The sequence below is a fragment of the Pan paniscus genome, chromosome 6, assembly GCF_029289425.2.
Source record: "Pan paniscus chromosome 6, NHGRI_mPanPan1-v2.0_pri, whole genome shotgun sequence".
Taxonomy (NCBI): Eukaryota; Metazoa; Chordata; class Mammalia; order Primates; family Hominidae; genus Pan; species Pan paniscus.
The window spans coordinates 158,941,393-158,967,039 of record NC_073255.2 but is presented as its reverse complement, the minus strand read 5'-3'; the positions used below and the strand labels follow the sequence as shown (position 1 = coordinate 158,967,039).

Genomic DNA, 25,647 nt, shown 5'->3' with positions numbered 1-25,647 from the left:
GGCCCATGTATTACATTATTGAGTAGACTCCAAGAAGGGCCCAAGGAGGAGATAGGCTTTTATGGTGTTGATCGGTGTAAAGGTATCAGAATGGCTAAAAATCCACAGGGTGAACAACAGATGATGCTGTACTCAAAGCTCAACTTTGATTGGGTTTTCAACAATTTTGGCTTTGGGATTATAATTTGGTGCTGGGACTGCATAATCACAAGAAATCAAATTTTCATAAATATGAGTGTTATATAAATGAGTATATCCATAGTCTATTGTAGGAATAATAAAATACCCTGTCAATTACATGACAATATTTAAGTTGTTTTTTATTGACTATTTGGTAAAGCTGTCTACAGTACCACCAAAAAAATAAAAACCAACATAAACAATATCATACTACACCATTGTACTTGTCAAATTAATTCTGCATACTTCAGATTTTCTCTAGTTCATTAAAAAAACTAAATAAACAATAAAACCACTTCTCAGGCCTTTATTCCTCAACAGGTCAATAGAACAGAGTATTGCTATTTAGATGTGATAACAGGGTGAATTTATTCTGTGGCCCACAGGGAGTCATTGATCATGTCTTTCCAAGGGAATATTTATTTATTTTACTTTCAACTTTTATTTTACAATCAGGGGTTACATGTGCAGGTTTATTATAAAGGTATATTGTGTGATTCTGAGGTCTGGAGTATCAATGAATCTGTCACCAAGTAGCAAGCATAGTACCCAGTAGGTTGTTTTTCAGCCCCTGCTCCACTTCTTATCTCTTCCCTCTTGTAGTCCTCAGTGTCTATTGTTTCCATCTTTAATTCCATGTGTACCCAGTGTTCAGCTCCCACTTACTTGTAAGTGAGAGCCTGCAGTATTTGGTTTTCTGTTTCTGTGTTAGGTCACATAAGATAATAGTTTCCAGTTGCATCCATGTTGTTGCAAAGAACACTATTTCATTCTTTTTTATGGCTATGTAGTATTCAATGGTGTATATGTACTACATTTTTTAATCCAATTCACTGTTTTTGTTTTTTTATTTTTGTTTCATTTTGTTTTGTTTTATTGAGACAGGGTCTCACTCTATTGCCCAGGCTAGTGTGCAGTGCTGTGATCTCAACTCACTGCAGCCTTGACCTCCTGAGTTCCAGTGATCCTCCCACTTCAGTCTCTGGAGTAGCTGGGACTACAGGCATGTGCCAACATGCTGGGCCAATTTTTGTATTTGTTGTAGAGATGATGTTTCACCATCTTGTCCAAGCTGGTCTCGACTCCTGGGCCCAAGCGACTCACCTGTCTTTGGCCTCCCAAAGTTCTGGGATTACAGGCATGAGCCACAGCACCTGGCCCCAATCCCACTATTGATGGGCATGTCAATTGATTCCATGTCTTTGTTATTGTGAATAGTGCTGTGATGAATATGTGAGTGCCTGTGTCTTTTTGGTAGAATAATCTATTTTCCTTTGGATAGATACCCAGTAATGAGATTGCTAAGTCGAATGATAGTTCAACCTTTAGCTCTTTGAGAAATCTCTGAACTGTCCTCTGTAGCAGCTGAACTAATTTACATTCCCACCAACTGTGTATAAGTGTTCCCTTTTCTGAGAGAATAATTTAATCAGAACAGTACCTTAAGATGCAGCTTTAATACAGTTCAGGTACCTTAGAAAGTAGGGTTGAAAAAGGGAGTTTCTGATTAGTTTCTTCCTGTTTTCAAGCTTGTTGCCTTATGTATTGCACCCTCTTGTGGCCAAGGCCTGCATCACAAACAAAGTTAACATGGTCACTGCAAGCTACATCACACCAGCACTCAAAGAATTGGAAAAGAGGTAAGTTTTAATCATTTTAAACAAACTGAGTGGATCCATGGCATTGTTTTTATTTTATATCCAAGTTTTCCTTTTTCCTCTTTCCACCTGCTGCAGTGTGGAAGATGCCGGCATCACAATCATTGGTGAATTGGGATTGGACCCTGGTCTGGATCACATGTTAGCAATGGAAACAATAGATAAAGCCAAGGAAGTGGGAGCCACGGTGAGCCCAATTTGTACCCAAAGGGAACATTAAAATGTCTAACTTCTTGTGTACAGAATCAAAGTATGAGTTATAATATAGCAACACCTTTAATCAAAGTTAAAGATTTTTTTTTTTTTTTGAGACTGAGTTTTGCTCTTGTTGCCCAGGCTGGAGTGCAATGGCACGATCTCGGCTCACTGCAACCTCCGTCTCCCAGGTTCAAGCAATACTCCTGCTTCAGCCTCCCAAGTAGCTGGGATTACAGGCACGCACCACCATGCCCGGCTAATTTTGTATTTTTAGTAGAGATGGGGTTTCTCCATGTTGGTCAGGCCAGTCTCGAACTCCTGACCTCAGGTCATCTGCCCCCCTCGGCCTCCTAGAAATTTTAAATAATATCTTATAACTGCAAAAATATCCATACAGGAAAACAATGTCCAAGTCTTAGGTAGCAACCAATTTTTGGAGAAACAGATGCTACTATAAAATTTTGGCTTAATACAAATTTTAGACTACCTTGAAGATTCTGTGATAAGGTTTGACTTTTAAAAGTGAGAAGAATCTTTGGGTATCAGCAATCTGTTGATATGAAATATCTTTTATGAAATAGTACCTTTGACAAGGTACTATTGGGTGTAAATGGGATGATTCAGATTGTTTTAGGTTTTTTGAATGTGTGTGTATATATGTATTAAAATTATATATATGTAAATATATAATTTGAATACAAAAGTTAGTAGGAACTGACTAAGCAGAATTGAACTAAGAGTTGGATTTTTAACTGAACAAAATGTTAGTCACTATTTTTACAGTTTTTTTAAAAACCATATATATAAAATTAACTGTTATTTAATCAAATGGTACATGCTTTGAAGATGTATTTTCGAATGCCTTAGTAACATTAAGAATGAAAAACTGTAGCAAGTTTACTCCATTCATATCATTGTCTTCAATTAATTACTTAGACATTCTCTAAGTTGTGAATTCTTCCTTATTTATTGATTCTTTAATTTATAGATTGAATCATTTATTTCCTACTGTGGTGGGCTTCCAGCCCCTGAACATTCAAACAATCCATTGAGATATAAATTTAGCTGGAGTCCAGTGGGAGTTTTGATGAATGTAATGCAGTCTGCCACCTATCTGCTCGATGGAAAGGTGAGGAATCTTATCCAAGCATAGTGATATCAACCTGCAATAACAGCCTGAGACAGTCTAAATACTCCCTGATCCCAAACCCTTTAATAATGGTGATGCTGCCTGTCTCCATTATCTCCTCCTGTGTTGTTTCCCAGTGTATATTTTCTGTTCTGTTTAGCACGGTCTCCTTGCTGTTCCCAGCAAAGCCTGTGCCTATTATTTGCCCTAGGCCTTCTTGCAAGTTGTTTCTGCTATTCAAAAATTCACTTCTCTATATATGTAAACACTGGTTATCTCTTGATTTATTTCAGCATGACAAACATTTTCTGAGTACCTACTATGTGCTGGACTTTGGGCAAGTTACCCAAGACTGTCACAGCGAATGAAATTCATGACCTCAGAAAGCTCACAGCTGGATTGGGGATGGGGCTCTTGGAATGGAGGGTTTGGTGTGCTGGGGAAAGAAACTATAATTTCTTCCCCAGCTGCCATGTAACAGAGCATAAGAACTCTCCAAGTTTAATATTATTTTCATTATTTTACAATAAGAAAGCTATGGCTCAGAGAGCATGTCCAAGGTCATTTGGCTGAGATCCATACCCAGGTCTAACTAACTCTTAAGGCTTTTTTTCTCCTTTTGCCAGATTGCCTAATGGCTGGAAAGACAGACATGGGAATAAGTAATTATAATTTAATAGGGAAATTTCTAAAGTATGTTAAAGTGGCTCAGAGCTACAGATGGGAGAACAGTTTAATTGGCCTTGGTGAAGGGGTTGGGGGAAGGAGGATGGGGAAAAGGAAAACTAGTGGAGAAGAGGATGTGCTTGGCCTTGAAGGATATGAAGGTGCCAGCTAGGCAGGGATGTTAGCACTCATGGTATGACAGTTTTATAAGGGGAAAAATCAGGTTTAGGGAGTTAAGGTAACAGCTACACTTAAAGAGATGGCAAATGACTGAGCCAGTATCCAAATCACGTCTGTCTGACTTCATAGTTTATGCTCATAGTTTGGAGAAAAATGAAACGAGACTCAGAGTGCCTCTTTGAATTGTGTGTTGTAGGCACCTCACTCACCTTGCCCTAGTCCTGGCCCTGCAGGGAGTGATGAGTAATATGATCAGATAAATGTGTCTTAAAAAGATTATTCTAGCATCAATATTTTACATTGTCAAGGTATTTGTGAATCGAAACGTATTTCAGGAGTAGAGAGAAAGAATTTCTTAAGCAACAAGGGGAATGCTGTTATTAGCCATGGTCTTTTGTGCCTGTGATATAGAGCATAACTCATACTTGGCTTGGAATTACAAGGGGAGTTTAAAAAGTACCAGCGCCTCATCCCCAAAGATTCTGATTTGCCTGGGTTTGGGGATTTTTGAAATCTTCCTAGTGATTCTAATATGCAGCTGAATTTGAGAACAACTGATTTAATGATCAGAGAGTCACAGCTGCACTTAAAATAGTACTAAACAAGCAGGACACTTTAGCTTGATGCCGGAATGATGTGTGACATGTTTCAGGATAATAAACAGGATCAATGAGTTCTGGTCTAATTCCTGGCATCCCTCATAACATAGCCAAAGACCAGGCAGTTGAAAAGATCCACCGGATGTCAGTTTCCTGATGTGTAATGTGAGCACTGATGTTCCATTCAATTCTTTAATTCTATGAATCATGAAGGTTTGGACCAGAATCTTAGTCTGATGTTTTACCAAGCACACATCCTTTTACATGCTACAGCCTATCTCCTATTGCATTCCAACAGCTCCTTTTACCTTCTGCAATCTTAAGAGACTGGCCTATGTTTGGTATAAATTAACATGTGAAGGCAGGACAAATTCTTGCCTCAGTTGAGTAAAACACTTATTTTTAGGAGGCCTTATAAATGCTAAAGATGGTAACAATGAAAGGGTCAGCAGAGTGCAACCGTGTAAAAGAAAGAGCAAGCAACTTGGTATCTGTGGGCCTGGCTTTGTGCTCTAGCTCTGCCATTACTGGTTGTGAGCTTTGGGTTCCTTGTCTGAAGATAAAGACAATCTTGCCAGCCTTCCAGTGTTCTTAGTCAGTGAGGTCACATAGATTGCAATCTGCCTAACAGCAGATTGTCAGCCATGTAATCAATCTAGCAAATATTAGCTACATAAGGAAATTAGTGGTTGTGAGAGTTTTAAGACAAACAAGAGGTTATTTTCAGGTAGCAGAAGTTGTATTTGTTGAATTCGAAGTTCTCCTCTTTCATCCTAAACGTCTTTTGTAAAAATGAGTGCTTTTTGCATCTCTCCGACACTGGAGGATACCAAGAGAAAACATGACACTTTTCTTTGCTAAAATGATACTTTTTTCAAGGTCCCACCTGCGTTTCCTCTTGTGGATGAAGCTTTTTGTGACCACTCCAGCCTCTGTTCACTATTATTTTGTCTGAACTGAATCAAAGAATCAGACACTTGTTTGTCTGTGTCTAAGAATTTTCTAGGTGCTGCATTATTCAGTCAGTAATTCAAGTGTATCAGTCTGTTTCCCAAGCCAGATTGTTGAACAACTTAAAACCTCTCTTGTATTCTTGCCCTTCACTCCCTCTGCCATCACCACCCTCCACCATGGAGCGGGTCTTAAATAATTCACAGAATCATAATGGATAACCAAGTCACCTCTCTGACTTCTGCTTAAATTTGAAGACTTAAACTTTTCCAGAAATTGCTCAGTGGCCTATGAATTTGAATGTATCTTATTGTCTTACATCTTTGCAGTAATTTCTAGCCACTTGTACTATTTCTAACTTCTAATTTGATTCCTAACAATTCTGATTTTCTTCCACATATTCGGAGACAGTGATTTCATCTTCTCTTAGTTTCATTCCCCTCACAGTGGTGGTGTACTTTTTTACATTGTTGGCATTTGGGAGGGACATGGCAGAGCTTTGCCATCATCTTCTGCAGTGTTTCCCAGTCTAACCTGGCAAAACATGTAGTCTAAGTGAGAAGTGTGCTTGCTCTGCAAACATCACTTTAAGATAAGTTTTCTAGCCCTCTATCCATTGCCTGCCACCACCTTGACTGCAGCACCCAACCCTTTGGAAATCAAGAGCTACCACTATCTTCCTTTGCCTGTACCAATTCTTTATGCAACTTTCAGTGCATCCCAGGTGGCATAATCCGGAATGCTGTACTTTGTCAATATCCCTTTCAAAATACGGATCCAGAAATAAGCATGATTAAGGGGACAGTGTAGTAGAAGGAACACAGACATTGCAGTCAAATAGAACTGGGTTCAGATTTGCCTTTGGGTGACTCAGCCTCAGTTTTCACCTCTGAAAAATGAGTTGTTTCATGGATTAAAGATAATGCCCAGTACAAGGCACTGGGCACATAGTAGGCCCTGAAAAAATGATTGTATATTTCCTTATTAGTTTAGTGATCAAGCTTACTGTGATTATTTGAATATATATGATACATTTATTCAAATATAACTGATTCTCTCTAGTTGGGAGATGTGTATTTGTGTTTGTCTGTGTGTATGTGTGAAAGAGTTGGACCTAGAGAATCTTGCAACAGCAGTGAATAATGAGCCTGAGCATTGTCAGAGCAGAAAGAAATGTATATTCTCTGCAAAACAGACAAATATGTTTCTGTTGTCATTCAAATTATTAATAAAATAATAAACAAGAAAGAACTTATTGTTGAACTATATTATATACCACTAGAAATACAACTATGAATGAATATCAAATGACAATGATTACCCAGTAATTTTTGGGTCAGGTTGCTTAGCCAACTGCCATTCTCACTAAATGAATCATTGCCATTCAGCTGACATTTCTCTGTCTTCTTTGTAAGGATTTCATGATAGACTTATGAACTTGCTGTTTTATTTATGATTGGTAAGCTAGAATATTGTGGTCATTATTGAATTTTTCTTTCAGAAATTTTCCTGACTTTCAGACAAGCAAACGAAACTTAAGAATTGTCATGGGTTATAGAAATGAGATGGGTGTGAAGACGCTAAAAGTCAACATTTGCTTTTTTTGTTTTTAAGGATGGTGTCTTGCTGTGTCGCTCAGGCTATTCTCAAACTCCTGGGCTCAGGCCATCCTCCTGCCTCAGCCTCCCGAGTGAAGTAGCTGGGATTACAGGTGGCACCATCATGCCCAACATTTGCTTTCTTAGATTTTTTCAAAAATTTAAAATTCTATTAAATAAACTGGTTTTAAAGAAGTAGTTCAGAAATCATCCCCCCTTTGGAAATGTTTAGTCTGCAGTCTAGTAGGGTTCACAAGAAAATTAAATGAAAGGCATTCCTCACATCCTTCATTCAGATTTTCACTTTTGAAATTTTAAATGGTGCTTGGCACTCTCCAAAGTGAGCCTCTGAACTGAAAAGACTCCAGTTGTCCTAACATTGCAGTCAGCATAGCCCTTTTCTTTCTGGGGCTTCATCCACATATAAATGAGTTTCCATTTTCTCTCTCATACAAAGGCACGTTCAGAACCCATCTACTAATAAGGCATGAGAATCATTAAGTTTAGCCAAAGGCCTCTTCAGGCAAATCCTGTGAATCCACCTTAAAGTACATTGGCAGCTCCCTGGTACAGTGTTATTTTGTGCAGCTTTAGAGAAACTGGTCAGAAATTGTTTCCAGTGGTACAATAAGGATAAAATTTAGTTCCACCAGCAGCACCAACCAGAATTCTCAGACCTAATTTTATCACTCCAGAATGCTTTCCATTATCTCAACGATAATAATAAGCCAATAAACTAGAAGAAAATTTAGTCCTTTAATTAAAATTAGAGACAAAGAAATCCTTCATTGCATTTTGAGTATGTGTGATGGGGGTAGGGGTATGGGAAAGAGAAGTACTGAGATATCAAAAGATTTTTATTTCATCACTCATGTTATTCCCTTCACAATTTGTGCGATCTTCAACGCATAGATAGTAACTGCTCAATAAATTTAGCTGTATGAATGAAATGTATGTGACTGATGCCTAATGTGGCATTTAGAAGGCTCATGAAACTAAAAGAAAAGAATGAGAATATTGATTGTTGTTTGAGCATAGAAGCCATTTAAATAATTATCTGTTGCTTTTAGCTTATTTAAGTTTATTTTTTAAACATATTTGTATAAAATAATTTTATGTTTATTTTTTAAACATTTTATTTTTAAATAAACATTTAGAAAATAAATTTTTTAAAAATTAAAATGTTTATTAAAAAATTTTTTTTCTAAATGTTTATATTTTTTAAAAAGGCAAACTCTAGTGGGAGATAATTTAGTGCCATTTTATCCAGGGGAAGGAAAAAAAATTGAAAATAAGACCTTATGTTTAGAAAAACTAAATGTTTTAAAGTCAAATTTTAAAGCTTGAGAGAAGAATTGCTTTGTGAATTATGATATTAGTAGAACAGCTTAAGTATAGGATGATGATTATGGTGGTTTCATTATTTTTTTTTTCAAATTTCTGTTGCTTTCTTTGTTCGTATAATGCAGATAAGCCCTAAAAGAAAGGAACAGCTGTAACCCCATGTGTGCCTTCTCAATGTTCCTCAGGTTGTGAATGTTGCAGGAGGCATCTCCTTTCTTGATGCCGTTACGTCCATGGATTTTTTCCCAGGATTAAATTTGGAAGGCTATCCTAACAGAGACAGTACAAAATATGCTGAGATTTATGGCATTTCTTCTGCTCACACTTTGTTGCGGGGGACACTGAGATATAAGGTAAGCAGCTGGACTTTAGATTCAACATGTTGCCAGTTGTGAGGTAAGTGATGTGTACACTTAATTTTTCTTAGTAGTCAAAATAATTAAGATGATAAACCAAGTTGGAGTCTATTTTTTCAGGAATCTTATGATTGATTGAATATTTTAGGAGACTCACCTCAAAATAAAAAGATAATTAATTGACTCATTAGGAGTTGGGGACAGGCAGGGCTTCAGGCTTAGTGAGAGTTGGAGATCAAGTGACTTCCCCAGGACCTGACTTCTCATAACATCTCAGCTCTTCTTTCCAGTATTCACAGGAGTTTCAAGTGCTGTGCGATGGCAGAGTGGTGGCAGTGCTCCCAGCCTCTCAGGATCAAATTCAGTGGGAATAAAAAATGATACCGTTCTAATAGCCAAAAATACGATTTTTGTCTCATTAGCTCCCTAAGGTCAGTGGGATAAAATGTGCCCATCTACTTTGGCCTATGTTATATGTCCTAGAACTGGAGATGGAGTCAATGTCATTAAAAAAACATGGACTGGGGCGGGAGGAAACGGACGGGATGAAAGGGGCTTCCCCAGAGCAAATCCAAAATGTTTTTAAACCACAAAATGGGGAGTACATTCTAGGAGCATTAATGCAAATGTCCACTACACATTTATTGATCACAAAAAAAACAGTTACAAGTGTGACCTAATCAAGACAACTGATGTAATAGTTTTCTAGCATAATATCACAAATTGGGTAGCTTGAAACAATAGGGGTTTATTCTCTCACCATTCAGGAGGCCAGAAGTCTGAAATCAAGATGTGTGTGAGTAGGGTTGGTGCCTTTTGGAGGCTTGACTTTGAGACACATCCATCCAATTTGTGCATCAGTTTCATATCACCTTCTTCTGTGTGTCTCACTGTGTTGCCTCCTCTTCTTATTAGGGCACTAGTCATTGGACTTAGGGTTCACCCTAAATCCAGGTTGATTTCATATTGAGGTCCTTAATTAATTCTATCTGCAAACATTCAAGTGAGGCCATATTCTGAGGCTGTGGATGCCCATGAATTTGGCGACAGGGCCCTAAACTCAACCTAATGTAACCAGCATACCTAAAATACATGTATTTCTCAGGATCAGAGACCTGACTGCAAATCTGTCTGTCTTGTGAGATTTCCTGGCTAAGGCCAGAGAGGGGATTTGTCTCATGTGTGTTATCTAGTATTCTCTAATTATCTTTTTATCTGGAAGATGTAAGGCACATGGACCTGTCAGTGATGACCCTTCAATCTTGTGCCTGCTTTTCTGTCGCTCTCTTATCTTTTTTTGCTGGCTGTTCCTTTTGCCTGGAACTTTTCCTCCAGGTATTTGTATCATCCTCCTTCGGGCCTTATTCTTTTCTTCTCTGCAGCCCTGCCCCTGGTAACCATGGTTTTATTCTCTATCTCTGCATCTTTTACTATTGTAAAAAAAATTCTGCATGTAAGTGAGATCATGCAATATTTTACTTTTTGTGTCTCACTTATTCCACTTAGCATAATGTCTTCCAGGTTCACCTGCCTATCTGTTCTTAAAAAGAAAACAACCACTATATTTCTTACTCTTGAGAGCTTCTGTTACATTTATGGGCACTTAGCATTTACTTCTCAGCATTTTAAGTTATAATTTTATGTATATTTTTCTTATCTCCCAAAAGAGATTGTAAGCTCCTAGAGAGCAGGTGCTTGTACTCCATGAATATGATTTTTTCATTGCCCAGGAATCAAATGAGACATCAGTGATAATGTCCTACTGAGATCTAGGAGCTATGGCTCTTCTACCAACCTTTAGGCACAGTAGAAATTCTAGTCTGAACTTATGCATACTATCCCCAGCTCTGGCAGATTTCTTGATCTATTTTCTTCAATTTGTTCAAAGAATATGAGTAAAAACTTTTTTTTTTGGCCAGCAGTTAGGATATATAGCTTTCAGTATAGTCTTTTGACAAACATATAGATCCAGGAATGAAGGATTTTAATAGATTTAAACATTGAATAAAGGTCTCAACAAGGTGTGCGAGTGGGAGCCATCCCCACGGATTCCTTGAGGATGGAAGATATCACAGTGTTCATAATCATGAGGGCCACCATCCTGGGCAATGCCAGCAATCCATTGGTAACCCTAAAATTCTTTCCAGTATTGGAGATGAGATACCATCATTCAAATATGACAGAGAGGCCTTGACCACTCTCCTTCTCTGCCTGCCTGTCACCTGCTTGTCTTTCTAGACGCAGCTTAATAGCACCTTCCTGTGGTATCCTCCCTAACTCCTTCCCCTTGAACCACCCAGCCCCATCTATGTGAGTTCCCCTTCTTTTGTGCTGCCACAGCTATGTTTTCCTCTAACCTAGCCACCAATTAATATAATACTGTACTACAATTTAGTCATCAGTGGTGATGCATTTTTGCTCACCATGGACTAGGCATTATTTGCTTGACTTATCTGACCCTTCTGTTGACTGCAGTTTCTGCATGGATGAGACTGCAATTTTTTCATCTCTGTGGCCTCAGTCCCTAGCACAAATCTGACATATGGCAGCAGTTTGCTAAATGCTTATTGATGAATGAATACATAAAATAAATTCATTTCTAGGGGTCAGCATAAAAATATATTTCTGAGATTAATAAATAGCTCAGAAATCAGTATTTTAGATGTTGGATAAAGGGATCTCTAGCACCTATCAGGTCCCAGAAGCGAGCTAAACAAGCTAGTGATATTACTTTTCTGTTTCTCCTCTTTGAAGTATATTTGCATTTGAATTAGAGCAAATGAGAATTCTTTTTTTAGTAACCTTTGAACAGTTTGAACAATATAACCTTTAGAAATGGGAAAATTGCTAGTTGGCCAGACATTCAGTAGTGAAATATCTGACGTTACAGGAACTATTTTATATTTTAAAACCTCTGTTGCTCCCTAGAATTATTTCCCTCTCTCTCTTTTCTTCTCTCTCTCTCTGCTTGAGCAGTAATTGCAGATAAGATAAATTTCTTATCTTAGCCCTCTCACCCTGCTTCCCATTTGCACACTGGGGAATAAACCATTATGGTCTTTCTTCACTTCATCTATTATTCAGAATCTATTTATCCAGCCATTTGTTCTCTTTTAGGGATTGGAATGCTGAATAATGGATTGGAATGTTGAATAATGTTGAATACCTTCCTATGGTATTCTCCCTAACTCCTTCCCCTTGAACCACCCAGTCCCATCTATGTGAGTTCCCCTTCTTTTGTGCTCCCACAGCTATGTTTTCCTCTAACCTAGCACCTATTAATATAATACTCTACTACAGTTTAGTCGTCAGTGGTGACGCATTTTTGTTCATCATGGACTAGGCATTATTTGCTTGACTTATCTGCCCCGAAGTGGGCATTGGGATGAAGAATATACACACAAATAAAATATAATATAACATAATATAAAGATATAATTTCCCTGCTTTCAATACCTGCAGTACAGCAGCTGAATAGACAATTAATTATGAGCTGCATTAATTGCCATGATAAAGGTATATACAAAATGCTACAAGAAGGGAGTGCCCACTTGTGAGTCCTAGGGGACTCACAAGAGGTGCTAAACTGGGTCTGAAGGGAGGAGAAAACATTTCATAAATGAAGAAGTGTGGCCACAACATTCCAGTTACAGGAGCAGCATGTACAGAGGCCCTGGTTTCTGGAAGAACACAGCACATTTGGGGAATAGTGAAAGTGGAGATCTGTGAGTTAGGCTAGATGAGCATATTGTGATGGGTTTTATATAATATACCAAGGACCTCAAGTTTGCTTTGTAGACAATGAAGGACATATGAGGAATTTTTATCAGAGTGGTGATATCGTCATATCTTAGAAAAATCTCTGATTCCTACCTCTTTTTCTGCTCTCCATATATCTTGGGGGTGGTGGCTCTAATTAGTAGATTGGATTATCTGCTTTTGAGGAGGATATTCTTACAAGTTCCTCCTTCCATTATAAGAAAGAGCTCAGCTGACTGTTCTGTTAAATAATACTCTGCTGAGCTGACAGCATATAACACATAAGAAAATTTGCCCTTATGCTGCCCGAAAATTCCATTCACATGTTACCCAGAAACAGAAGTAAAGACCTAAGTTTTGCAAAGTCTTTTATGTAAACCAGTAGAATTGTTATGACACTATTGATCTCAGTTTGAGCTTGAAATTGGTTGTATCTATATCCTCAATACTTTTTTGGTGGGTTGTGGGGAGGGGTTTCTAGTAAAGACGGGAAAACCTGCTAGGCAAATTCTAAAAGAGCTGTAGTACTCATATCATCAATATTAACAGTTTTCTAAATTAGTTACAAAGATAGATCCCTCTTTTCAAAAATATTTTATATTTTTTCATTGGAAGAGAAAAATTTTATATACTGCTTATTAATTCTTGTTTCAGGGATATATGAAAGCTTTGAATGGATTTGTAAAATTAGGTCTTATAAACAGAGAAGCGCTTCCTGCCTTTAGACCTGAGGCCAACCCTCTCACCTGGGTGAGTGACTCCAAATTACGTTCTATCTGCTCCTTTTCAGAAATACCTTCTGAAATGGTCGGGGGTGAACTCTGCTTTGGATCTGCAAAAGATCCTATTTTTTAGCTTATGAGCAGGAAGATAAATCCTAACTCCAAAGCCCCCTTTCCCTTCACTGTTGTGGAAGAATGGAGAGGGTGTGGGGCTGACACATATCAGGCCTGTTTCCCACAGCAACTTATACCATTTGACTGCTCCTTGAGCTGTGATAAGAGATGCCTTTGCTCTCTGCATTAAGCTCTGAGCTCTTCCAGTTGTCTAGGTGGTGACCCAGTGATGGGAGTCACTTGGGCTTCCTGAAAGTGAGAATCCAGGAGAGTTACTAGTGTATTACAGAACTGGATTTCCAACCTCCAAATCTTGTCAGTACTCTCATTTGGTTACTTATAACCATGAGTGATTTGATTTTCAGTTACCGAGCTTATGCGTCTATCTCTTGTTGTACCAAAATCTTAAGGCCTCAGAGTTGGAATGAACTTTGGAGGCTTGGAACTGAATGCGAAGTAGAGCTTCTACTGACTGCTCAGAATTAACTCATTACCAGCTGGTTGTTCAACTTAAACTAGTGTGCCTGTATTCCAGTAGAAATGCCAGAAATGTATCACAAGGAGAAAAGGACCAATATTGCTAATTCCATTACATCTCAAAAAAAAGTTTTGGTATTCTTGCTAGCTAGTTTCTTTAAAAAATTATTTTTAAATTCTTTATGGGTACATAATAGGTGTATATATTTATGGAGGACATGATATATTTTGAAACAGGCATGCAATGTGTAATAACCCCATCTGGGTAAATGGGGTATCTACCACCTCAAGCATTCATCATTTCTTTGTGTTAGCCAGTTGCTTTTACATTCATTTTCTTTGTGTGCATTTGTGAACCTTTCCAATCTTAAGTTTTACCTTTCATAAACTTACTTGTTGGGTAGGAGTGAACAAATATCTGCAGAGAGAACCTGGGGTTGAGGCAGCTGGTTTGGGAAGGTTGGTGCAGACATTCTTAGGGATGGTCTTTTTTGTAAAGGACCAGACTATAAAGGTTTTAGACTTTATGGGCCACACGGTCTCTGTCAGTACCACTCAGTTCTCCCATAGACGATACATAAACCAATGAGCATGACTGTGTTTCAATAAAACTTTTATTTAATAAAACAGACAATGAGCCAAATTTGATCTGTGAACCAGTTGACTCCTGATCTAGAGCATAGCTTTTCCTTTGGGAACCTAGAAAACGTCTTGTTTTGAAAGTAGAAAAAACTATGGCTACTGTTTAAGTATTCTTCCTTTGAGATTTTATTACCTGCAAGGACTTTCTCATCTCTTGAACCTACAAAAGAACCTGGGTTGCTACTGGCAACCACTGCAGTAAGCCTTTTCCACTTTATCCTGGTCAAAATGGACTGCTGGAGGGTAGGGGGAGAATGGGTAAAAACATAGTGATAGAGAGGATATACAAAGACAGGGAATGTGCTGGTAAGAACTGCACCATCTGTTTTGTATTGAGTTGATCTTAAAACCCATTTTTATTGGTGAAATATCGTTTGGAATAGCAGCTATTTATTGATGTGTAGGTATGCAGATGTGTGTATGTATGTGTATGTGTTACAATTTCCTATTTCCAATTATTTTTAATTTTAAAATTTGAGGTGTATTTGAAGTTCAGTGTTTTAGTAGGATAATTTTTCAGTTAATTAAAAAAAAATTGTTAGGGACTTAGAAATATTGTATTTATTTTTCTAACCAGAAACAACTCCTCTGTGACCTAGTTGGGATTTCACCCTCCTCTGAGCACGATGTGTTGAAGGAAGCTGTTCTTAAGAAACTAGGAGGAGACAATACCCAGTTGGAGGCTGCTGAATGGTAGGCACCCACCACTCAACTTCACCCACCACTCAACTTAGAGCAAAATATACTGGATCAATGATTGCTAATTTCTACTCAAAAAAAGTTAAATATTTTACATTTGTCTTTGATTAATTCGTTGCTCTAATGTGGGTAGAGAGATTACCATGTGCCATGTTCATGTGGGCATAAAGAGTAGATAAAGAGAGGAGCTGAATGGCAATTAGAATTTGAGAAATGCTTATCTCGAAACACTTTACCACTCAGTTGCCAAGCATAGTGGGGTATTTTTGCTTTCCTGTAGGAGATTTGGAGTAGTCATAGAATATTACATTAAAACATTCTTTCATATGACCGCTGTGGCATCCTGCTGGTATACCTAATGTTGGAGAACTAACCTATAAATTAATCTCATAAAGAGCTTTGTAAGAACATGGGATTACAATCCATCATCTCTGCCCTGCTCCAGGGAGCAGTGCCTGGGTGAGTCTGGAGAAGATTCTGAAGGTTAAAACATTGCTATTGTTATTGTTATTTTACATTTTAGGAGAATCCTACAACTTGAGTTACCACCTTGTAATTCTGCCCTTTCAAGATTAAATTCAAGGAGCTCCCTTTTGCTTCCCAAATGAGAACATGTATAGGACTTGAACTAATGCAGCCATCTCCTGTGCTTTTCAGGTTGGGCTTACTTGGGGATGAACAAGTTCCTCAGGCAGAGTCCATTCTGGATGCCCTCTCCAAGCATTTGGTCATGAAGCTTTCCTATGGTAGGCCATGAAGTATTAGCTAAATATACCTAAAGAAGAATTATAAGATAGAGTCAGTGCAGATAATCGTATTGGAGGGTTGGCCCCAAGCAGCAGGAATGGGAAGATGTGATATGAAGAAAAGGGCAATTGGACTATTTTTCCAGAGGGAGGAATTTGAGAATTATTAGGTAAAAATAAACTTAGTTATTATGGGAAAGGAAAAAATAGTTTTACTATTTATTTATTTAGTTAGTTATTTATTTTTTGAGACGGTGTCTCACGCCATCACCAGGCTGGAGTGCAGTGGCTCCATCTCGGCTCACTGTACCTCTGCCTCCCAGGTTCAAGAGATTCTCCTGCCTCAGCCTCCCGAGTAGCTGGGACTACAGTTGCCCGCCCACATGCCCAGCTAATTTTTGTATTTTTAGTAGAGACAAGGTTTCACCATGTTGGCCAGGATGGTCTTCATCTCCTGACCTCGTGATCTGCCCACCTTAGCCTCCCAAAGTGCTGGGATTACAGGCATGAGCCACCGCCCCTGACATTACTTTTTTTTTTTAATGCATTAGGCAAATGCCAAAGAAGCATTTTTGGAGCACACTAAAAGGCCTCTACAGCAGTGCTTTTGTGTCTGTAAACAGGATATGGTGACACGAACCCGGATAAAGGAATGAGATCAGAGTTCTAATTTCCTTGAGGTTTTCACTTTGACTTTGGGCTAAAAAGCTGTGTAAATAATTGTCTAGTGATCATATATAAAAGGAGGGAAAACTTTTAAGACCAGAAGGGCAGGAGGAGATGACAGACAATATTTGAGTTGTAATGATAGTGGTATTTTTACTTATCTTTATTTGTTTTAAGGTCCTGAAGAAAAAGATATGATTGTGATGAGAGACAGCTTTGGAATCAGACATCCTTCTGGACATTTAGAACATAAAACGATTGATCTTGTGGCTTATGGGGACATCAATGGCTTTTCAGCCATGGCTAAAACCGTGGGGTTACCCACCGCCATGGCAGCCAAAATGTTGCTTGATGGTAAGTCTGTTCATTTGAGGTGTAAGCCTGTTTCTGTTTCACCTCCAAGCCATTTGGTGCCTGGACATCAAGTAATTGCTCTTGAGTGTAACACAGGCATTTACTAAAAGTGAACCATCTTAGAAGATCCAAGCATGGACTGCCTGGGAGGTCCCCTTTTGGTGAGTAAAGCATGTGGGCTTTGGAGATAGACCTGACTTCCGCTTCAGCTCAGTTACAAGGTGGCTGAGTGATGGGCTGCAAGTTACTCAGCACCTCTGAGCAAGAGTTTCCTCATATTTAAAGTGGGTATTGCCATCCCTATTTCAGAGTTGTTGTGACACTAACTGATATAATACATAAAGCTGCTACCTCATAGAGGGGTCCCCAGGGAATGGTAACTTCCTTCCTTTCTTTCTTTGGTTTTTGCCATGTTGGGAGTGATAACTCTAAAATAGAAAAAGATATTCACTCCAGATTCTCAAGAATATAGGTTAAGTTTTATTAGTCTTCATATCTCAGCATATTATTAGTACTCAATAAATATTTTAGACTAAATGAATACAAATTTCATTCCTCCACTCTCCCTAGAAGATCACATAGACATTCAATAAGTATTGCCTCTGTTTGGCCCTCAAGAAAGAATGAGGGGAGTAGAAAATATCAAAGCATATAAATGTGAAATAATGAAAAAAAAATGTATAGTAGCATATCAGCTAATGTCAAATTAAATGACCAACTTAGTTATTGAGGAATCAATGAAGAAGTAAGTGATAAAAGTTGGGGTCATTGTGGCCTCTAGTGAGAGTGCCCAGGTTCTATGTTTCAGTCATACTAACAGGTGCCTGTGCCCGTATAATCAAACTTGTTACAACTCATTCTGTTGGTGTCTTGCCTTTTTAAAAAAAAATGACATTAGCAAGTTAAGCTGACCAGTCAGATTTACTTTACTTCTTACTTTACTTTGTTCTCTGATTGTCCTGGCAGTAATTAATGCAGTTAAGTGTACAAGTTCTGACAATATCCCTAGGTCCGGCTGTGCTTTCAATCTAAAATCAACTCCTTTTCCTTACAAAGTGTTGAATAAGTAATAATTTACTAAGGGATGTTTTAAGCAGCTACTTAAAAAATGCCTAGGCCTCCAAGAATTCATTGACTCTGAGTTTGCTTCTTTGTGGAGACTCTTGATGGGGAAATTAACCTCTGACACAACCTTTGAAATGGTAATTACACATTTATTTTCTTCCAGGTGAAATTGGAGCCAAAGGCCTAATGGGGCCCTTTTCAAAGGAGATCTATGGACCAATTTTGGAGCGAATTAAAGCAGAAGGCATTATATATACTACACAGAGTACAATTAAACCATAATTGGGAATTATATTTTGTTTTTTTCTTCCCAGGCAATACACCTCTGAACATGTGTGTGATAAATGGGTTTGCTAATGTGCTGTTTTAAAGTATAAAGCGTAATATGTTTTGGTTAACACAATGTACTTTTTGAACTATAAATCTTTATTTTAGTATGGAAATGTTTGGAACAGGAGATGCAAGCCACTAACAGAGAACTTTAATAATTCTACCCTGTATTTTATAAATACGTATGTGAAAGTGATGATCGTGCTATTTGTTAATTTATTGTGCCACTTTTTTCTTTTTTTTTTTGTTGTTGTTGTTTTTTGAGACGGAGTCTCACTCTGTCACCCAGGCTGGAGTGCAGTGGCGCGATCTCGGCTCACTGCAAGCTCCGCCTCCTGGGTTCACGCCATTCTCCTGCCTCAGCCTCCCAAGTAGGTGGGACTACAGGCACCTGCCACCACGCCTGGCTAATTTTTTTGTATTTTTCAGTAGAGACGGGGTTTTACCATGTTAGCCAGGATGTCCACTTTTTTCTTAAATGAACATATTGTCTTATAACCAGCAAATGAAATTTTACTTTTTTAGTCAGAAAAAATTTCCTCATAAAGCTATATTTTTATATTTTTAAAACTGATACAGTTAGATACCTTCAGATTACCTAAGTTTTTGCCAAAATGCTATTTTATGCCCTTTTTGTAAAGTTATGATATATTTTGTAAATGTAGTTCCTTATAGTTTTCTCCTGAGTGTTTGGAAATGAGAATAGATAAGATTAAATTACAATTTACAAGATCACTTCATTAGGCACAGGAAAAGTATTTAACAAAATTCAACACCCTTTCACAATAAAAAATAAAAAATAAAAAAACCTCAATAATCTAGGAATAGAAGGAAATTTCCTCAACCTGATAAAGGGCATCTATGAAGAACCCACGGTTAGCATCATACTTAATGGTGAAAGACTGGATTATTTCCCCCTGAGATCAGAAACAAGACAAGGATGTCTGCTTTGGCCATTTCTATTCAACTTGTACTGGACAATCAAGAAAGGGCAATTAGGCAAGAAAATAAAATAAAAGTCATCTAGGTTGGAAAGGAAGAAGTATAACTAAATAGAGATGGGAGACGATATGGTGGTTTTGTGCATAGTAATCCAAGGGAAAACGATAGAAAATCCAAAGACATGATCTACTAATAAATAAATTCAGCAAAGTTACAGGATACAAGATTAAATATGCAGAAATTGGTTATCTTTCAATATAGTATCAATGAATAAATCAAAAATGGTATTAAGAAAACAATTTAATTTTCAACAATGGTCAAGCTTGGTGGCTCGTGCCTGTAAACCCAACACTTTGGGAGTCTGAGGCAGAAAGACTGCTAGAGGCCAGGAGACCAGCCTGGGAAACAGTGAGATCCCATCTCTACAAAAACAAACAAACAAACAAAAAACAACAAGCAAACAAAAAACGGCTGGATGTGATGACACGCATCTGTTGTCTCAGCTACTCAGAGGCTGAGGTGTAAGGATGGCTTGAGCCCCAAAGTTCGAAGCTGCAATGAGCTATAACTCAGTCACTGCAATCCAGCCTGGATGACAGAGTTAGACCCTGACTCAAAAAAAAAAAAAAAAAAAAAAAGAAAGAAAGAAAAGAAAAAAATTGACAGCATCAGAAAGAGTAAAATACCAATATAATTGAGGGTCCAGAAATATTGATCACATTTATCATCAACTGACTTTTGAAAATGGTGCTAAGACAATTCAATGGGGGCAAAATAGTCTTTTTCATTAAATGGTGCTTGGAAACATGGATATCCACATGCAAAATAATGAAATTGGACTCCTACCTCATATCGCATATAAAAATTAACTCAAAGTTGACCTAAGATCTAAATGTAAGAGCTAATATTATAAGTATCTTCGAAGAAAACATGGCGTAAATCTTTCTGACTTTGAATTAGGCAATGATTTCTTAAATAAATGACACTAAAAACACAAGCAACAAAAGAAGAAAATAGGTAAATTAAAATTAAAACCATTTGTGTTTCCAAGGACAATATCAAGAAAGCAAAAATACAACCCACAGAATGAGATAATTTTTTTTAAAATCATGTATTAGTTAAGGGAGGAATTTGTATTTAGAATATATAAAGAACTGTTACAATAATAATTAAAAGGCATATAATTCAATTTTTAAAAATCAACAAGAGATCTGAATTAACAGTTCTCCAAAGAAGATACACAAAAGGCCAATAAGCACATGAAAAGGTTCTCAACATCATTAGCCATCAGGGAAATGCAAATGAGATCTGCAATGAGATATCACTTTATACTCACTGGAATAGATATATAATCAAAGTGATAATATCAAGTGTTGGTGAGGATGCAGAGAAATTGGAACCCTCATGCACTGTTGGTGGATACCCAAGAGATATAAAAACAAATGTCTACACAAAAACTTGTGCACAGATGTTCTTTGCAGCATTATTTATAATAGCCCAAAATTGAAACAGCCCTAATTTCTATCAACTAACAAGTGAATAAACCGTGGCATATCCATACAAGGAATATTATTCAGCAATAAAAAAAGAGATGAAGTACTGATATGCACCACAACATGGAAAAACCTTGAAAACATATCAAGTGAAGAATGCCAGACATGAAAGGCCACATATTATATGATTTCATTTATATGAAATGTCCAGAACAGGCGAATATATAGAGAGAGAAGGCAGATTAGTGGTTGCTTAGGCTGAGGGGTTGGGGAGGACAAAGGGGTGACTGCTAATTAGTATGGGGTTTCTTTTTTGGGGTGATGTAAACGTTGTAAAGTTGATTGTGGTAATGGTGGCACAACTCTGAATGTACTAAAAACCACTGAATTGTATACTTTGAATGTTTGAACTGTGTGGTATGTAGATTTTATCTCAAGTTGTTATAAAAAATTAAATTACAAATACAATTTGTTTATTTGCTTCTTGGGGAAAAATCTCTTGCCTTTAGAGATACAAAGTAAGCACCTTTTTAACCTTCACAAATTGTGCTCATATCCTGGCATGTGAAACTAATTCTGCCCTTGAAAGAAGCAGGTACTACATGTGAGGTATATGACAGTTGAGAAAACATCTCCTGCTATTTGAGAACAATCAAAATTGATTAAGGCCTGGTCCCACCTGTCACAGATAATATATGGAGATCAATAATCTATTAATAAGTAAAAACATTCTGTTGTGGAATTTTTCTTACCATGACATTCAGTTCGACCCAATTGATTAGGAAATACAACTCGTGTCATATTGATTTCACTATCTAAAACGGCACCCAGATTAATTGGGAACTGAGAAACTAGCACTTTGTGTCAGAACTGGGATCCAGTTGAGCTCTCAGTGTAGTTAACTAGTTTGTGCTTTATGATGACAATGAGAATTAAAGGGGATTTGATTTGAAGAGCTGATTTAATGTTAGTGTTAAACGTGGTAATAGAAAAGGCAATGTCAGTAAGCTTGAATACAGCTATATGTAATTAAACACTACATTATCCCTCAATAACAAATTTTCCTGCAGTACCTTTAATAATAAAGGTGGTGGTTCACATGTTCTCACTCATAGGTAGGAACTGAACAATCAGAACACTTGGACACAGGAAGAGGAACATCACACACCGGGGCCTGTCGTGGGGTAGGTGAAGTGGGGAGGGATAGCATTAGGAGATATACCTAATGTAAATGATGAGTTAATGGGTGCAGCACACCAACATGGCACATGTATACATATGTAACAAACCTACACGTTGTGCACATGTACCCTAGAACTTAAAGTATAAAATAATAATAATAATAAATGTGGTGGTGATAGGATTTGGGAATGAATGAGCAGGTTATGGTTATAGGCATGTCAACATATAGCTTCACCAGGAGTCCACAATTATTTTTCTGTGAAAGTCAGATATAAACATTTTAGGCTTTGCTGACCGAAGATATCACAACTGTTTATTTCTGCCTCTATATTATGAAAGCAGCCATAAACAGTACATAAATGAATGGGCATGGCTGTGTTTCAATAAAACCTTATTTGCAAGAACAAGTGATAGGCAGATGTGACCCTCGAGCCAGTTTGTGGACCCTTGGTCTAACCATTCTGGTAGACTTAATGCTCACATCTTTCAGATCTTTCTGCCTCTTTTGTTCTTTTTTAGATAATACCAATATTTGTATTATCCATTTTTCCTTGTTCTGGGTTAAAGAGACACTAGATCATACTACACAATGTGAATGGCTCTACAACATACTAGCTGTTCTCTTCTTTATGAAATGAGGATAACAGTAACTCCCAGGATGATCATAAAAATTAATGAGATAATGAGAGAGAAATCCTTGCCACTTAGTAGATGTTAAAAAACACAAGTGGGTTGTTCTCTCTTTTACAATACAGTTTTTGCCTGAAGTTTATGTTTAGTTAATACGATCTTAACTTTGATATATTTTTTCAATTTCTTGGATACCTTTGGAAGACTCCTCAAAGATCCATGCCGCTTAAACAAGCCATAGATTTATCTGCTACATAAAGTGGTTGAAGAGATGAAAAAGACCACAACAATCATTTGGCCAAACCTCTGACTTCACAGAAGAGAAAATGTGCCTCATAAAGTTAAATGACTTGCCTCAGGTGATAAGACTTAACGTTGAAATTTGATCGTCATTTGGAGACACTCAAAATACTTGAAACAATTTGGGAGCACCCTGATTTTTAAAACATCTTCTAGGATGGATGACTTAGGGCCCACCACTAGCCCATATGGTGTCTTTTTGAAAATTAGAACAAGGCATTCCTTCTCAAGACACTTCTACTGGTCAAAAAATTGTTCCTAAATATACAATGTATTAGAGTAAAACACTTTACTACCCTCTAATGGAAAATTGCCATAGTGAATACAGAAATCTTTAACGTCTATGATGCGATTAGTTCTCCTTTAGATGCAATGCGTAATTTACACATCTGTGCAAGGTAGTTAATCTTATCTTTATGTTTTGTATAGTGTTAGTGGCTTACATTTGCTGATTGTTTGCAGTGGAACTACATCTGCCAGATCTGAACTCCAGTGGAAGGAATCCAGTGAGAAAAGCTGGCTGTTCTGGAGTGATACTTGTTAGTTACTGATAATTAATCTAATAACTTCCTTTTTCCAATCTTGTTTTAGTCCTAATACCCATTCTTAATTTTCATTAATTAGCAAGAATTACAAAACACAGTCCTAACTTCTTAGATTAAGAGGTTACATCCTCCCGGTTTAAGTTGTCAGTGTAGTAAAATCGAAGGTTTCTAGTACCTTCTAGTTTCATGTTAATTGACAGTGTGTGCTACATCACCAGCTAACGAATTCATAAACCCTGGGAATCCCACTCCCAGCCTGAGAGCTCATGAAGCTGAATTGATATTGTGCTCCTCTTTGTTACATTGGAGATGATTCTGGGCTGTTGCCAGGCACAACTAACCAGACCCTTGGCTCCAATAATCTGAGCCTGATTCACAGTGAAGCTGGCACAGGGTAAAACAAACCTCCATAGAAACCTCATAACCTTGACAAAGAAAAAAATCATGCTTGCCTTAATAGCAAACTATTGATAAAAGATTTATTCTCCTTGAGAGAAATAATTAAAAGGAGGTAGAAGTCGAATGAGAGCTGGGAAAGAAACTGAAATAGGTGCTGTAAAACCTGGGGAAGACCAACAGAAAAGATGAGAGAATAGCAACTCCCAGGGGCATGGATTGTTCATACTTTGCAATGTTAGAAAATACTGGGCTGCCACGGTGGTTCTATTTAGTTCTGGACTATGAATCTGGTGAAAATTGTGCAAATGGTTCATCATGTAAGATGCTTAATAAAGATGGTGATGCTTTGCATCCTCTTATTTATCTGTCCATATGGTAATTATTGATGTTTTTCAGATTTCTTCCCTGGCTTTTTTTTCTCTCTCTCTCTGTGTTCTTTCTGGGTGCATGTATCCTACCCATGGCATTGAATGCCACCTACGTCTTAAATCAATCCCAATTTTCTCACCTGAGCTTCAGATTATCTGTACTACTATCTACTTGACATCCCTGTCCAGATATTTCCAAGACTTCTTAAACTCAATGTAAATTTAAAAATTTATACTATAAATTAGTGTTTCTCAATGGGGCCAAGCTAGGACTGCTAAATGGATCCTTCATGTGATTACTCATTTCAGGAACTGGCAACCACTATCACCCTAGTTGCTCTCTATATAATCCTTGATGCTCTCTTTTCTCTCACTTCCACATTCACCAAATCAGGACTTTCTCTTCTCTATTAAACGTATTGGCTCCAAGTCTTTCTACCCACATACAGCTTGTCTTGGTCAGGCTGCTATTATATTTTATATGGATCATTGTGACAGTCTTTCACCTGGCCTCCCTCTCTCCAGAATTACTCCCCTAATGACCATTCTCCTCACAGTAGACACATTAATCTTTCAAAACGGCAAATATGGTCATGTTCTTACTCTCAGCTGTCTCCCCATTCCTCCCAGGATAAAATTCAGATGTATTATAGCCTCCAGGGCTCAGCATAAATGTCCCCCTGTATATCTTTATAGTCTCATCTCATCATTGCCCACCTCCTTACAAAATATTATCCAATTCCTGAACTTCCTTCAACTCCTTGAATAGACTTGCCCTTTCTTGTTTTTGAGCCTTTTCTGGTTGTGTTTTTTTTTTACCCATTCATCTCCCCCTAACCTTTTACCTGGTTAACTCCTAGTCCTCTTTTTAGGTTGTAGCTTAGAAGTTACTTTCTTGAGGATTCACAAGTGTAAGTTAGGTATTTCTAAAGGACCCTACACTATTTTTTTCATAACACGAATTACTCTATGATTTCATTGATTGTAGGCTTTTGAAAATATGTGGAAGATTATTCGTTATTACAGAATTGGGGCAGGGTGTTGCTGACATCTGGTAGGTGAAGGTGAAAAACAATAAATCTCCACTGAAAGAAGCCACTCAGAGCAATCAGTTTCCTTAATTTATTAAGGCATCATATAACTGTAAAGCCATTTCAGATACCTTTGCATTTTAATTTGCTTTGATGATAATATTATGTTAATATTATCATCCCTTTCAAATCATGGGTGGGTCTATTTGTGCATCAATAAAAGCAGTCTTTGATTTCCCTTTCCAAGGTCAATAGATAAATAAATAAATAAATAAATAAATAAATCCCCGCTGAGTCATACACCATACAGACAAAACTATTTCT

At 37.5% G+C, this 25,647-nt stretch overlaps 1 protein-coding gene and 1 non-coding gene across 3 annotated transcripts in view; one reads left to right on the top strand and one right to left on the bottom strand.

The window, feature by feature from the left end:
• Positions 1 to 21,336, top strand: part of AASS (aminoadipate-semialdehyde synthase) — a 70,842-nt gene extending 49,506 nt beyond the window's left edge. The window contains exons 16-24 of one of the 2 annotated variants that reach the window (XM_003808635.5): positions 1,710 to 1,820; positions 1,917 to 2,025; positions 3,025 to 3,165; positions 8,689 to 8,856; positions 13,273 to 13,368; positions 15,151 to 15,266; positions 15,930 to 16,018; positions 16,862 to 17,038; positions 18,267 to 21,336. In XM_003808635.5, the coding sequence (XP_003808683.2) occupies positions 1,710 to 1,820; positions 1,917 to 2,025; positions 3,025 to 3,165; positions 8,689 to 8,856; positions 13,273 to 13,368; positions 15,151 to 15,266; positions 15,930 to 16,018; positions 16,862 to 17,038; positions 18,267 to 18,385 (1,126 nt within the window). In that variant the 3' untranslated portion in view covers positions 18,386 to 21,336. Of the gene's footprint in view, positions 1 to 1,709; positions 1,821 to 1,916; positions 2,026 to 3,024; positions 3,166 to 8,688; positions 8,857 to 9,149; positions 9,327 to 13,272; positions 13,369 to 15,150; positions 15,267 to 15,929; positions 16,019 to 16,861; positions 17,039 to 18,266 lie in introns of those variants that run through there. The other variant, XM_034964899.3, reaches the window with a different exon arrangement.
• LOC112440561 (U7 small nuclear RNA) lies at positions 13,087 to 13,148 on the bottom strand. Its single transcript, XR_003028594.1, has one exon. It is a non-coding gene; the product is annotated as a U7 small nuclear RNA (small nuclear RNA).
• Positions 21,337 to 25,647: the final 4,311 nt, after the last annotated feature.